The sequence below is a fragment of the Halichoerus grypus genome, chromosome 14 (assembly GCF_964656455.1).
Source record: "Halichoerus grypus chromosome 14, mHalGry1.hap1.1, whole genome shotgun sequence".
NCBI lineage: Eukaryota > Metazoa > Chordata > Mammalia > Carnivora > Phocidae > Halichoerus > Halichoerus grypus.
The window spans coordinates 75,321,637-75,336,634 of record NC_135725.1 but is presented as its reverse complement, the minus strand read 5'-3'; the positions used below and the strand labels follow the sequence as shown (position 1 = coordinate 75,336,634).

The 14,998-nt window shown below is 45.6% G+C and overlaps 1 protein-coding gene across 6 annotated transcripts in view; it reads right to left on the bottom strand.

Moving 5' to 3' along the window:
- Positions 1 to 14,998, bottom strand: part of TMEM268 (transmembrane protein 268) — a 288,999-nt gene that overhangs the window by 197,530 nt on the left and 76,471 nt on the right. Inside the window, exons 9-10 of one of the 6 annotated variants that reach the window (XR_013443815.1) lie at positions 7,514 to 7,677; positions 4,031 to 4,081 (exon numbers count right to left, since the gene is read on the bottom strand). The exons of 1 other annotated variant lie outside the window; for it this stretch is intronic. Coding sequence is in view for 4 of the 5 variants with exons in the window: in XM_078061669.1 (XP_077917795.1) it covers positions 4,022 to 4,081 (60 nt within the window). In the remaining variant the exon portion in view is untranslated. Of the gene's footprint in view, positions 1 to 3,822; positions 4,082 to 7,513; positions 7,678 to 8,140; positions 8,322 to 14,998 lie in introns of those variants that run through there. 4 more of the 6 variants (XM_078061669.1, XM_078061670.1, XM_078061668.1 and 1 more) reach the window with 4 other exon arrangements.

Here is a 14,998-nt window from a genome sequence, read left to right as displayed (position 1 = left end):
TAAGGAAGAAGATGAAAAAGCCAGAAAGAAAGGTAGCAGTGAAAAGAGTCAGAGAAAAGAAGACATAAAGTATTCTTGAGGAATGTGAATGGAATAAATGTTCTCTGCTGGAGAGTTACAGGAGTGAAAATTGGAAATGTACATTGAGCTGTAACAGCATAAACTAGGGCATGTTGCACTTACAAACAGAATCAGAATCTCAGTGGCTAAACACAACCAGAGTTTACTGGTGGCTCACACTACATGTCCAGGGCAGGTCCCCAGCAGTTTGGCACACGTCACTTCTGGTCATATTTCTTTGGTCAAGGAAAGTAATGTCACCACACTTCAACTCAAAGTCGGGGCAAGTACAATTCTACCATATACCCAGAAAACAAAGATCTGGAAATATTTGGTAAGCAGTTCTAATGGCTACGATCGGGTCAAAATGGGACAGTCCTGGAAATCAAAGTAAAGAAACATACATTCCGTTGGGAAATATTTCTATTAGAGAAATATTTCTATCTCCGCCTCTGTGGTATTCCTTCCCAAAACCCATAACTCCAGCCTAATCATGAGAAAAACATCAGGCAAATCCCAAGTGAAGGACATTCTATAAAATATCTGCCCTCAAAACCCTCGAGGTCATCAAAAACAAGGAACGTCTGAGAAACCGTCACAACTCAGAGGATCCTTTAAGAAAAGAGAAAGAACCAAAAAACCACTACATGTCATGTGGTATCCTGAATGGAATTCTGGAACAACCAACAAGAATATGACATGAAGGGAAACCTAGGTGATTTAAATGCTTTGTGGACTTCACTTAATACTGTATCAATATGACTTCATGAGCTGGGATGAACTGTTAACAGAGGAGCCACTGTACTATCTTTGAAACTCTTCTGTAAATCTAAAGCTACTCTAAAATGAATTTTTTTAAAAGATTTTATTTATTTATTCATGAGAGACAGAGAGAGAGAGAGAGACAGAGGCAGAGGGAGAAGCAGGCTCCCCGCAGAGCAGGGAGCCCGATGCGGGACTCGATTCCAGGACCCTGGGATCATGACCTGAGCCGACGGCAGACGCTTAACCAACTGAGCCACCCAGGCGTCCCATAAAATGAATATTTTTTTAAAAATGAATTGATGTCCATGAAGAGGAGAAGGAATAAATTGTAGTATCTTCATATAATAGAATACTAAGCAACAATAGGAAGGAACAGATAACTGGTGAATGCTACAACAGGGTTGTATCTTAAGGTTATTGTACTGAGTGGAAGAAGCCAAACATGAAAGAGTACATACTGTATGAGCCATGTACCTGGCATTCTAGGATAAGCAAAAATAACCTATGGCAATAAATGTCCAATCAGTGGTTATTTGGGAATTACCAATAAGGGGAGAATCGACCAGGAAGGACATGAGGGAATTTTCTGGGTTGATGGATATGTTTGGTGTCTTGATGTGCATTCATCAAAGTTACTTGAATGGTACACGTAAGATCTGAATTAAGTGTAGGGGTTAAATATATATTATAAATAAATGTAAAATATATAAAAAATAATGTGAAATTTAAAATAATATAAAATCAATGTAAAATATATATTCACGTGTGAAAGGAAGGAAGAAAAAGAGGGAGAGAGGGAAGAAAGATGTTTTTGAAGCCTAGGACATTTGGTGTACAAGAAAAATTAAAATTCTAATCCTTTGCTTAACGTCATTTGTTTTTAATCTTTCAGACACATATATAACAAAAATAGGATCATTCTGCTCATATTGGTCTGTAGGCATTTTCTCAGTGAATAATGGATCTTGTAACTTACCCTTCAATAACATGGCACCTACTGAGATGCAAAAGCTTTGTATAGTGCAATGGTATTTTATAACCTGGATATATATGGCAAAAACTACTAGTTGCCTTCTAGGGATTATTCCAAGGGGTACTTGGGCAGGGACAGTCTTAGGAAATCAATGATCATTCATGTCCATTTGGAGACTTTCCTAAAACTGACCTGCCTGGGAATGTACCTTTGTCCAAGACAAGGTTTTGGCCTCACCTCTCCGGTTCCCACTTCCCCTTTCAAAGTCACTTTTTTCTCACCATACAATAGAAAAACACACTTTTCATCCATGCCGAACATTATTACTGATGATGATGTTGATGATGGGGTTGTCAAAAGGAACAACTCAAAATGTTGGTGTCAATGTTGAGATCATCACTGAACCTAATGACTGAATAACAAATCTCTTTGCAAGTCAGGTGACTTCCAACTCTTGTTTCCAACAAAATCGAAGGAGTGAGCTGTCAGATAATCAATGATTAAAACTAATATCTGGGGGTGCCTGGGTGGCTCAGTCATTAGGCGTCTGCCTTCGGCTCAGGTCATGGTCCCAGGGTCCTGGGATCGAGCCCCGCATCGGGCTCCCTGCTCAGCGGGAAGCCTGCTTCTCCCTCTCCCACTCCCCCTGCTTATGTTCCCTCTCTCGCTGTGTCTCTCTCTGTCAAATAAATAAATAAAATCTTTAAAAAAAATAAAAAATAAAATAAAATAAATAAAACAAATATCTGATGATATGCTACTGTGTGATTTTTGATATGCACCTCAGAAGAGTTCAGGGGATGTAAGTGGCATTGCTCTAGAATAACACTCTTCTGTCTCTGCTTATTTTTTATGGAACAAGGTTTTCAATGTTTGAGTCAGTGGAAAAAAAAAATCAGAAATATAATTAAGGGCTATGCCTACTCTTCCTAGTACCAATAGTCATCCACAGACATATAAATTGGTGTTTTTAAAAGCCTCATTACTCTGAAACCAATATAACCACGTATGTTAGTTATACTTCAAATCAATCAATCAATCAGCCTCATTTCATGTTTTATATTGCCAAAAATATGCTACGTTTATATTATTTTTATCAATTGAATAGTATCTATAACTATAACGTTAATTCAAAGAAAAATTTTAGTAGAGTCTTATAGCCACATGAAATTAAAAGTAAAATTTCTGTTTCTATACATACTTTTGTGGCTGAGAGGTATCCTAAAGTGATCAACAAAAGAAGTTCAAGCAGAAAAATGTATGTTAGAAAAAAATTCTGTAGAGGAAGTAGAATGAGAAAAAAAGGAAGAATAGAAGATTTCCAAGTGGGTAAGAGCTTGCCTGTTTATTTCTTAGATAGAGGATGGTGGCTATCATATCACAGTGGTATTTACATTCCACTGGATATATTTTTACGGTGATACAATAGTTTTATTTTTTGTGTCAATATAAAAATGGGCTGGAAATTGTCTCCTTCACATCCATAGACACCTGTGACTAAAAAAAAAAAAAAATCAGGGACAATCTAAAAATGTACAAGGTGTTCAGTAAGTTTTCAAAATGCTGTTGAGATGTGTGAGCAAAAATGTTTGAAGACCCTAGGCCTACCCACTACACACTTTTTTCCTCTTTCTTTTATTCCTTAAGCCAGATCTGCAGGCAATGTGCCCAGCGGAAAATCCACCCCCTGGTTCTCTTCGCAGATACATTTGGCCAAGGGACTAAGTGCTAAGGACACACTCACTTTTGCCACTTCTCCCTTCAACATGGGGTGTGAACACATGGTTGGAGCACCAGCAACCACCTTGGACCATGCACAAAGAATAGCAGTGCCGAAGGACAGAGGAACGTGGGTTCCAGATGACTCAGCCCTCCACGCCAACGCCCAAATGCTACCTCCAGGATTCCTTCAGGTAGAGAAAAATAAATCCATACATGTTTAAGTCACTGTTATTTGGGGTGTTCTCTTACATACGGCCAAATCTAACCTGACTGGTAGTGTGGCTACAATCAACTGTTGAACATTTAGGTTTTCTCGAGATTTTGCTATTTATTATAACCGATACTGTGATCCTTAGTAGATGTATCTTCAGACACATTCGTAGCTATTTTTCTAGGAGACGGTCTAGGAAGTTAATTCCGGGTGAAGAATGTTTTCATACATATTGCAAATTTTTCCCACGCAAAGGTTAACTTACACTCACATCAGTAGCGTTTGAGACTTCAGAATTCCACATGTCTCATCACCATGGAGAAGTTTTCTATCTGAAATATTGAAATTTGCTAGAAAGGAAAAAAAAAGTCTCATTTATACATTTGGTACTAAAAAAGTCAACGTTTTTTCCTGTTTATCTGCCATTGGCTATTCTGTATTTTTATTATTTTTAAAAATTAAGAAAAGGAGCCAAGGGTTCTTCTGCTCCAGATGGAGTAACGGTTGGAGAACTAGAGGCGAGGCTATGTGTGGAGCCCCCGTTCACTGAAAGTTCCGTGGCAGCAGCAAGATGATCTGCCTCAACCTTTGTGCGACGCCCAGCACACCGCAGGTGCTCACTAAATAATGCTTTCATGTATGAAAGCCATTCTCTTATGATCTGACTTTGAGCAAGCAATTTCCTGCTCTGGCCTCAGTTTCTGGTTTATAAACTAACAGGATTGGATGAGTCTACGCCCTGGTCTTTTCCAAGTGTAAGGACTTCTTATCTGGAGACAGCCAAGTCCAACTAACACCCGCAGAGTGTCGGGTGGGAAGGACTCCCTTCCTTCGGGGCTAAATCTACTGCCAGGGGCACCAGAGGCACAAGAAGATAAAATAAGCAGAAAATGAGAATTTAACATTCCTTCTTGTTCCATTCCTTCTACTTTGCTAGATATCAAAAGCGCGACAAAAGCAGTAAGAGACACCCAGAAAGTCCCTCCTCTCCTGAAATCGCCTCTGAGGACCAGCGATAAACCCTAGCTCCAGCCCAGTGTCTGTTGGAGCCCAGACACTGAGGTCAGAGGAGCCTGGAATTAATCGAGCAAAAATCTGTAAATGAGGGACGGTGACAGGGATCCCACAGGATCAATTGAGATAAGGTACCTGCTCAGCATGTGGGAGGGGCTCGGTCACCAGTAGATTCCGTGGGTACCCAGTCCCCATGCCTCGTAAGTGTCAGGCAGCTGCAGCAGTGTTTTTTTCCTAGAAAAGCCCCCACAGTGGGATTGGTCACGGTTTCTGGCTACATAATTTCAGACTCTCGCTCTCTGGCCCTCCTGGAGATTCTGAGAGTTTCCTGATCCCCTTTCAAAAATTCCTTTGCCACTTCGATGAGCCCGGGTAGATTCTGCTATCTGCAGGACCAGGACCGTTATAGCTCCCATCAACCACTGCATTTGACAGATTATTTGGTCTAAATCCCAAAAGGAAAGAAGGTTTAGTCTACCCATGCAGTTCAGCGCCTGCTCTCGACTCTACCTACTATGGATTCAAATTTTGCCCCAGTCAAGTTGTGTGTGCATTGTCTTCGGGGCTCAACAGAAGCCCCTTAGAAACAGAGGCGGCTTCTTGACGTCCAGTGGAAAATGGCCAAAGGAGTGAGGGGGAGTGAGGAGCTAAGTTCTGAGTCCACCCTGGAAACCCATGTGGTCCCAAGTAAGTTCTTACAGTACCCCAGCCCCGTAACATGGGAAGGTAGCATCTGGCCCAGGCAACTAATGTGAGATCAAAATGACAATAGATCTGAAGACCCCTTGTCAACTGTAGACCTAAGGGACCACTTCAGCAGGGTCTTTTTTCATCTACCTCGCCTGAAAAGCGCTTTCTCTCCTCTTCCAGGATGCTTACCAGAGTGAGCTGGTCTCTCAGCCCAGGGGCGCGGTCAAAACACGGGCCATCGCGCCCTCTAGTGGACGTAAATGGAAAGGGTATGGTTTTTAAGTGGGTTAGAAAGCCACAAAGACCGAACTCCGAATTCTGGAATTCCAGAAGCGGAAGGAAGTTTTGAGATCATTTAGTCTAACTTCTTCATTTACAGTTGGGATGATGACAAAAGGCCTAAGAGGGAGAGTGACTTGCCTGAGGTTATACCGAGAACGAACGTCAGAGCCAGGACCAGACCCCAGCCCCCAATGCCCGTCCAGAGCCAAGGTCATGGTCTGGGACATGAAGCACAGAAGCCTTCACTGCTCGGTGTCCGCGTGTCCCTGGACCCTTGGCACAGCTCAGCCATGCCTTCAGGGAACTGGGGCATTTCCCCTCCCAGTTACATTGTCCAAAATTACATTACTTCTATCTAAAATCTACCATGTTAATGTTCTAATTTTGATATAAACAAACCTAGCTGTAACTATGGCAACTTCTTGGCACCTTAGGAACAAAACACTCTCAAGCATGACTGGATAATTCTAAGAGAGAAGAACAACAGAAGGACTGATTTTTTCCATGAACTAGAGAAGTCCGTTATTTGAGACACCAGTCCCTCCCATGGGTGGTTAACTCTGACGCTATATCACAGTCCAGAGGAATTCAAGGCAAATCGCCTTCACATGGACACAGCTGCCCACCTGAGTGTGACTTACATAAGAACCACATTCTAATGGTGTCCAGTTAGCCATCTTAATAAACGCTAAAGGAAATTTCTAGAAGCCTTTGCGTTAGCCCCTAAAACTTTTTAGAACCTCAAAAGGCCATGGGGGATGACTTCATCCAATGGAAGCCTCAAATAAGCCACCTGGCTCTGTCCCCAGAGACAACAGGTGGAATCTGGAGTGAATCATGTCCCCCACACACACCAGCTCCCAGCAGGTCCTGCCGGCATTATAGGGTCACTGAGAGGATTGAGTGGGCTTTACCCCAGGATCAGAAACACCACAAATGTGCAGCCTATTAGTCACCCAAGAAGGAACAGCATGAGTATTTCTCTCATTCCTCGACAGAACCCTGAAGCTTGGCTTGATTCACTCCTCTGTTTCTCCATCATTATTACTCGACAAAAACAATTGAGTGTTTACAGTATCACTATTCCAAGAGGTTTGCATGGCTTAACTCAATCCCCACCAGAACTCAGTAAAGAAGGCAAAATTATCCCCCATTTTACAGATGGAAACGCTGAGCCTCAGAGAGGGGAAGTCACTCACCCAAGATCAAACAGCTCGTAAGTGCAAGAGTCAGAATTTGAAGACAAGCCCACCTGACTTCCAAGTCATTGCTCAGTCCCACGCTGAAAATTATCTGTGCAGATGTAGACCAACTTCTTCACCATCCCTTATCCCAGTAGGGAGTACTGGGACATCCCAGTAGGACGTCAGTCAGGGGTTGAAGGTCAAAATCACAAAAGGTTCTGTTTGCCTCCCCAAGGCATCTCTAGATGGGCTTTTCATGCTCTTTTTTTTTTTTTTTACGATGGGTTTCATGCTCATTCTAAGCATGTTTGCCCTCACTCTGCCTCCTTCTAGCAACACAGGTGTATATGCACAATCAAAGTCAAGAGAGGAAGTGACACCACCTTGGGGGCACATTTGGTGTTTCCTCCTTCTGAAGGCAGTATGATGTTTCTAGAAAGAATGAAGGCTTTGGGGTAAGACAGACCTGGATTGGAAACCCAACTCTGCTGTCTCGGCTACCTCTTTGTCCTTGGATATTTATTCACTCCGGACCTCCTTCTCTGCATCTTAGAAAATGTGGACAATAACATCAACATGATACGGTCATTGTGACGATTAATTCAGACCTACCTGTGAGTGGCGGGCAGTGGCCGGCAGGCATGCAGTAGGCGGTCAAGAAACGGTAGCAATTAGACCATCAGCCCGCTTTCACTCTCCTGGGATAGGGAGAGGCTGGGGAGGACAGCATGTGTTTTGAAGGGAGATTTTGAGCCGTGAGGATGCTCCAAAGATTCCTAGGATCGAGACAAGAAGGTGCTGGAGCTCACGTGCGGAAGACACTAAGTGATCTGTAAATGTGTCCTAGGCCACAAACGCAGAGAGGAACGCCAGCCCTGCGGCCACAGGCAGGAGTGCTGGAGCCTGCGGGCCTGGGTGCAAATTCTGGCTCCTCTCAGCATCCTTGTAGCAAGCTGCTTAGCCTACCTGTGCCTTACTTTCCCAACAGTAGAAGGGATAATGACAGCATCTACATGATAGGGTTGTTCAAGGCTTACAAAAGAAAGTCCACAAACTGACAGTCACAGTGCTTAGCACATAGCAAGGACATGAGAGAAGCTAGCTCTCATTGGCCCCGGGCCTCCATGGGAAGCCCGACTCTGTGTTGCCATCTGGACTCATGCATAGGCCCAGCTCCTGCCAGTGGGGCCCCGGTCTTTGACTTCGTTTCTCAAGCACAGGGAACACTTGCCATGTCACAACAGCCCTTGGACTTGAAGATCCTTAGCTCCATTTGTAGGGAAGGAAGCCGACTCATGAACTCATGCAGGTTCTCAGGCGAGGCGAGAATTTGAACCAGGTTTTCTGCCTCCAGTTGGCAGGGTTCTTTTCATAGCATGATCATCCCATAGAAGAATCTTTGTAGTGGGGAATCTGTGTCCTTGGAAGGAAAAGTTTGTTTTTTAGAAATGCACAACAGGCATTCGAAGCCAAGATCAGCAAGGGAAGTAGATTTGCGAGTAGACCCCATAGGAATTTGACCTTGAAAGAGGAGAACAGACTTTGGGATCTGGGGCAAGACGTGTTGCCATACTGAGCCTCCGTTTCCTCATCTGTAAAATGAGCCTGTTGGACAACATGACCTTGAAAGGACCTTTGGGAAGGGTTTGAACAATGGCAACCCCAGTGGCCTCATGCTTGATGTGGGATGTAAGTTTAGCTAAATCTTGTTTAAATTATGGTTGACTTTATTGTGTAGGTGATTCCAGAATAACCAGGACAATCACTTTATTTGACGGGCAAAAAGGTGTTAAATCTTACTAAGGAAAAACAACCCCCAACCATCTCCCGCCCCATCCCCAGTGATACTCCCCAAATTTGTTTGTTCGGCGACATAATCTCTAACATCTAAAATTAGCACCTGAGCTTCTCCCCTCTCCCACTTCATCATCTCTGAGAGGTTCTATAGATTAGAGAATTGCTTATAATGACAATGGAATTACTCATTTTAAAAATTGCAAACTGAGAATATAAGTCTCCTGCCTTATCTTCGGGCCTGAAAGGAAAGGTCTGTCTACCACCAAATAAAGGGGAAAAAGCAATTATCTGAGATGAAAACCCCCAACCCATCACTATGCATCCGGAAGATGGAATTCATTGATCAGAGTCAAAGTTCCTGGTCTAGGTGGAAAAAAATAAGGTCCCTGCATCATTAATTTCAATAGAATCTAAAATAATAGGATAGAGCCAAGCCAAAATACAATGAAATCTAATGTTCCCTGTTCCCTAAGTCACCTGCTCTCAGGGCACAGGTGGGTGGGAAGCTCGCTCACACTCAGAGCTGCTCAGAAACGGGTTTCAAAGCCACTGGGCTTTCTTCTCCTTTAATTATGATAGATTTCAAATACTTAGAAAAAGGGAGAGAATCGTACCAATAAATACACGCTAACCCAGATTTAGTAAGTGCTGACATTTTGCCGTATAAACTGCAGGGCGTTTTCAGGCAATAGAATGTTAAAGATACCATTGAAACTTCATGGCCCAGCCCGCTTCCCATTCATATCACTACTTCCCTGAAATCACCACTATCCTGATAGGGGGCTCTGCAGCTCCAAGCTGCTTCTCATGCACACTCATACGTGTATCCTGCTTTGTTTTTTCTCACTGTGCCAAGGAAGGCATAATAAAAATTTACCACTTCAATCACTGTAGAGCATAAAATCCAGTGTGCATTCACAATGTTGGGTAACCATGACCACCATTCAAGCCCAGAACATTTCATCCTCACATAGGGAAACCTTGTCCCCTTCCAACAGTCACTCCCTGGTCTCCCCAGCCCCTAGCAACCACAGGTCTTCTTGATACTTCTAGATTGGCATATTCTGGGCATTTTCCTGTAAATTGAATCATATGACCTATGGTCTTTTGAGTCTGGCTTCCTCCACGTAGCATGGCTCAACCATATGGTGGCACATGTGAGCCCTCTGTTCTTTTTCATGGCTGAATAATATTCCCTTTTGTGGCCATACCACATTTCCTGTACCCACTCATCTGTTGGTGGGCACTTTGGTTGCTTTCACTTTTTGGCTAGTGTGAATAATGCTGCTATCACTATTCATATGCAAGTTTTTGTGTGGACAAATGGTTCTGAGTCTCTTGGGTATACATCTAGGAGTAGGTTGCCTGGTCATGTGGTAACTCCACGTTTAACGTTTTGAGGAATTGCCTACCTGTTTCCAAGACTTGGCATGTTTTGTAATCGGTATCCTCCTGCATCTGCCTTCTCAACTCACCATGATGTTTTGGAGGGTTTTCCAATTTTGTGGTTAGCTGTAGTTCAGACAGATGCCATTGCATGAACAAAACCACTGTCCATTTGCCATTCTCCTATTGCTGGATATTTAGGTTGCTCCCAGTTTTCCACTGTCAGAAATCACACTGCCATGAAGAGAGTTTCAAAGTCTTTGGTCTGTGGACCAGATCTGTAAAGCTAGAGACACTACCAGACCACTCATTGTCCTATTCTTATTTGACAGCCACCTCACCCCCAAGTCTCTTCGGGTCATGGTTCTGGGTTATGGGTGGAGACTCAAAGTGAGCAAGCTAAAGGAACATACCAGACCATGCCCCCCAAATACCTGAGGTTCTCAGAACAGAGGGCAATCTGTGTGTTATTATTTCCAATTCTTGGCTGCCCTCCTTGGAAGAGGATTATCCAGCCCCACTCACTGCTCTGTGACCTGCAGTGCATCCTCAGAAGAGGGTGGTCCTGTCCCTGCCCCCACCCCACCACAGACATCAGGTGTGGCCATGTGATTGGTGTGGCCTCGGGCTGTGAGCAATGATGGCGTAAGCAAGACAGGAGCAGGAGTTTGGGGAGCCGTCCGCTGCCTCTTCCCTCGGCTGGAGGAATGGTACATCCCAGAGGAGGGCTGCTTCCTCGGCCTGGACCCCTGAATGAAGTCAAAGCATGTAGAGGAGAGCCACAACAGGCCCACAGGGACCTACAGAGTGAGCCAGACAATCTTCCATTGGTGCAAGCCTTTGACATGGTGATGGAGCTCATCCCCGCAGAAAAACTGAGCAAGAGCTAATGCAAAGGATCTCTTCTTTACCCCCCTCCCATAGAATTCCCGGCAATTTTGACCTGGAGGTCCACCTGTCTAATGTTTAAACCCTTGTAGGCATCATTCCAATTAAAATGCATTTACCAAGTTTGGACCCTTCCTCTGGCCCAGCCCAGAGCTTGGGATTGCCAAACACGGGATGACGATCCTCACAGCTAACGTTCACAAGAATCCGCCCTGGGGTAGGCACCCTCGTGCAGACAGTGTGTCATTTGTCTTCATGTCACCCGAATGAGGCAAACATTGTCGTCATCCTCATTTTATTGAAGAGGAAATTGATGCTTCCTCTGGCCCAGCCCAGAGCTTGGGATTGCCAAACACGGGATGACGATCCTCACGGCTAACGTTCACAAGAATCCGCCCTGGGGGCACCCTCGTGCAGACAGTGTGTCATTTGTCTTCATGTCACCCGAATGAGGCAAACATTGTCATCATCCTCATTTTATTGAAGAGGAAATTGATGCTTCAAAGTATTAAGTGAGTGTCCTCAGGTGACATTTGAGGTAGCAAGAGGCCACCGGAAGGACTGCACCCCAGCACTCCTGCTGGTCCGACCTCTAAGACACAGAGCTTGCCTCCCACGAGCTCCCAGGCGCCTCGTGGAGAAAATGTCCTCCCGTCTCACCAGCTGTCTGTCTGTGCTGGGGACTTGGCACAGGAAAGCGGGCAGACGGGCGCAGTTCTTACCCCGGGGGAGATCACATAGAAGAAAAATTGCTTAATGCTAACGTCATTCCATGAACATGAAATACCCAGAACAGGCAAATCCATAGAGACAGAAAGCAGGTCGAGGGTTGGGGAGTTGGGGGGTGGGGGCTGGGAGTCGGGAGAACAGGGAGCAGCTGCTGAAGATGTGTGCGGAGATGGTGGAAAATGTCTGGAACCAGATGGTGGTGGCGGTCGAGCAATACTGTGAATGTACTAAATGTCACTAAGGGTAAATTTTATATTATGTGTATTTTATACCAATGAAAATAAAGCCAACTGTACAAATGTGTATGATTGCATTGAGTCCTATAGGGAAAGCGTTCGGGGAGCCATCAACCACCGGACAGGGAGGCCTGCCTCGGTCTGGGGGGTCAAGGACGCTTCTCAGAGGAACCCCATTATCACCCCGCAGTGTCCTGGGTGCCTCAGTGGAGAAGGGACAGAGGTCGGCCCCGCAGATTGCGCACCCCGAGTGCTGCAAACCTCCCTCTTTGCGGTGGCCACAATGCACTTGCCCACTGGAAGCAGACTTACTCGTTCGGTCACCAGGTATATTTCGAGTGCAGAGCCTGTGTAGACCCCAGACCATGGTAAAACAACAAAGCCCCTGCCCTTGGCACATCCCAGCACTTGGGTTGTTGACTTTCCTTCCAGTCCTGAATAAATGCACGGAAATCAGATGCAGACCAAGTCTTCCTCCAAAATGTATTAATGAGCAAGAAGGCTGCCCAGCATCTTCTCCCTGCCCCCACCCTCCCTCTCCAGCAGAAATTCTGCGGCAACATTGACAGGCTCCCAGTCCGGGACAGTACCCCTTGGTGACGGCAATCCCCAAATTACTAGAAGTGTCAAATCTGTGAAGCCACATCCCGACGTGCACTTCATGCACAACAGGATGTGCACTTCGACTACTAAGCATCTTCTATTTGAGGCTCTTTGCACTTTCCTTCCACATCCTTAACCAATGGCTGACTCCAGGCACCCGTGTTCCCATTTTGCAGACAATGAAACTTGGACACAGTGACAAAATGCTTTAGGAAAGCACAAAGTAATGCTAGAAGTCAGGTCCGAACCCAAAGTCCAGCTCATCCACTCCTGTGATCTCCTTCAGCAAGCTCCTTACCTCCCTGGGCCTGAGTTTCTCCATCAGAGGTCACTGACAGGATCTAGAGGGTAAAGCAAATGTATGTTGAGACCTTGGGGGTAAGTGGGAACAGAACTTGGCCTTGCTTCTTCACCCTACAGCTCGTTCCTCACAGCCCTCAGTGAAACTCATGACTAATGGCTTTTGGGGGGCAGAAAGACCCTTACTATGCCATGGCCATTTCTATGCTAGGATCTGTGGGGCCCAGAAACTAGGACAAAGTCAGGGTTCTCAGAGAAGACAGCACTTAGGCTGACACCTGAGGGATGAGTAGGAATTGGTCAGGCAAAGAGAGAGGCCTTGAAGCAAGAGAGAGGGGTAGAATATTCAAGTCACCAAAATCAAAGAGGTGAGACTTCCTAAGGACCAGGAGATCGTGTGAGTGGGAGGTTTCCAAAACTCCAGGGAGGATGACCTGCAGGCATCAGACTGGGTTCTGTGAGGACGAAGATGGTAAACAAAGCAGGGTCGGCCAGACCTGATGTCCAGGAAAGCAAAGACAAGGAGGAACCACCCCAGACCGCCCCGAAGGTATCAAGATCTCCAGATCTCTCAGCACAGGGGGCCCCTCGATGGAAGGGCACTCCCCTCCCTACTCCACCTGGAACAGGGTCTCATGGGGAGCTTTAGGAACATGGACCCACCTGCCCTCCCAACAGTCCCAGGAGGGGGCTCTGTGAGTACAACCTCCTATGTGGATGAGGACACTGAGCACCCAGGGGTCACACAACTTGCCCTAGGTCACAGAACTGGCAATGATGAAGCCAAGACTTAAATCCCAGCAGACTGGCTTCAAGGGTGCGTTCTAACCGCTTCGCCTGATCGGCTCTAGAGATGAAGAAACACATCTTTTCTCACTCTCCTCACCCCAATCCCAGCATTACCAACCAATTTCTGACAAGCATGACTACAGGGAACGAAGTGCCCCTGCAGGCCCCAGATAATCCAGACCACAGAGGGGCGTGTTATCATGAGAAACTCCCCTTGACATCAGGGCTGTGTGTGTGTGTGTGTGTGTGTGTGTGTGTACCATTCTTTCTGAGTTGGTTGGTGTCACTCGGTTCTGGAGCCAAGCAAAACCTGGTTCACACTCTACCTCTAGGCCCTACAAGCTGTGATGTAGGGCAAGCCAGGGAAACTCTGGGAGCCTCCATGTGCCCATTTGTAAAGTGAAGAGAGGGTGGTACTTGCCCCCCGGGGCTGCTGGGTACAACACCAAGGAGGTGCCTGGCACAGGGGCAGAGCCCAGTCAAGGGCGGCTGGGGATTTCCATTCTTGGTGGGCTGACCCTGGGGTTTCTGAGCTCACAGAGCTGGGGGCCACCAGGCCCCAAGATGGAGATCTCACCAGGATACCTGCCGCTTTGTGGGCCCTGGTCTGGTTGTCAGCAGGTCTCCCGGGCAACCTCATGATGCCCATTTCTCTCACACTCCTGCCTTCTCTGCACACCCCCCGGGATCAGAAACCCCGTTCCCAACCCAGGAAACAACAGATGCTGTCGAGGATGTGGAGAAAGCAGAACACTTTCACACTGTTCGTGGGAACGCAAGCTGGTGCAGCCACTCTGGAAAACAGTATGGAGGTTCCTCAAGAAGTTAAAAATAGAACCAGCAAGTACTACCAGGTATTTATCCATAGGATACAAACAGAGTGATTCGAAGGGGCACATGCACCCCAATGTTTATAACAGCAATGTCCACAATAGCCAAACTATGGAAAGAGCCCAGATGTCCATCGACAGATGAATGGATAAAGAAGATGTGGTACATATACACAATGGACTATTACTCAGCCATCAAAAAGAATGAAATCTTGCCATTTGCAACAATGTGGATGGAACTGGAGGGTAATTATGCTAAGTGAAATAAGTCGTCAGAGAAACAATTATCATATGATCTCACTCATGTGGAATTTAAGAAACAAAACAGATGAACATAGGGGAAGGAAAGGAAAAATATAATAAGATGAAAACAGAGAGGAAGACAAACCGTAAGAGTTGCTGAACTCAAGGAAACAAAGTGAGGGCTGCGGAAGGGGAGTTGGGTGGGGGATGAGGTAACTGGATGATGGGCATTAAGGAGGGCAATTGATGGAATGAGCACTGGGTGTTATATGCAACTGATGAATCACTAAATTCTA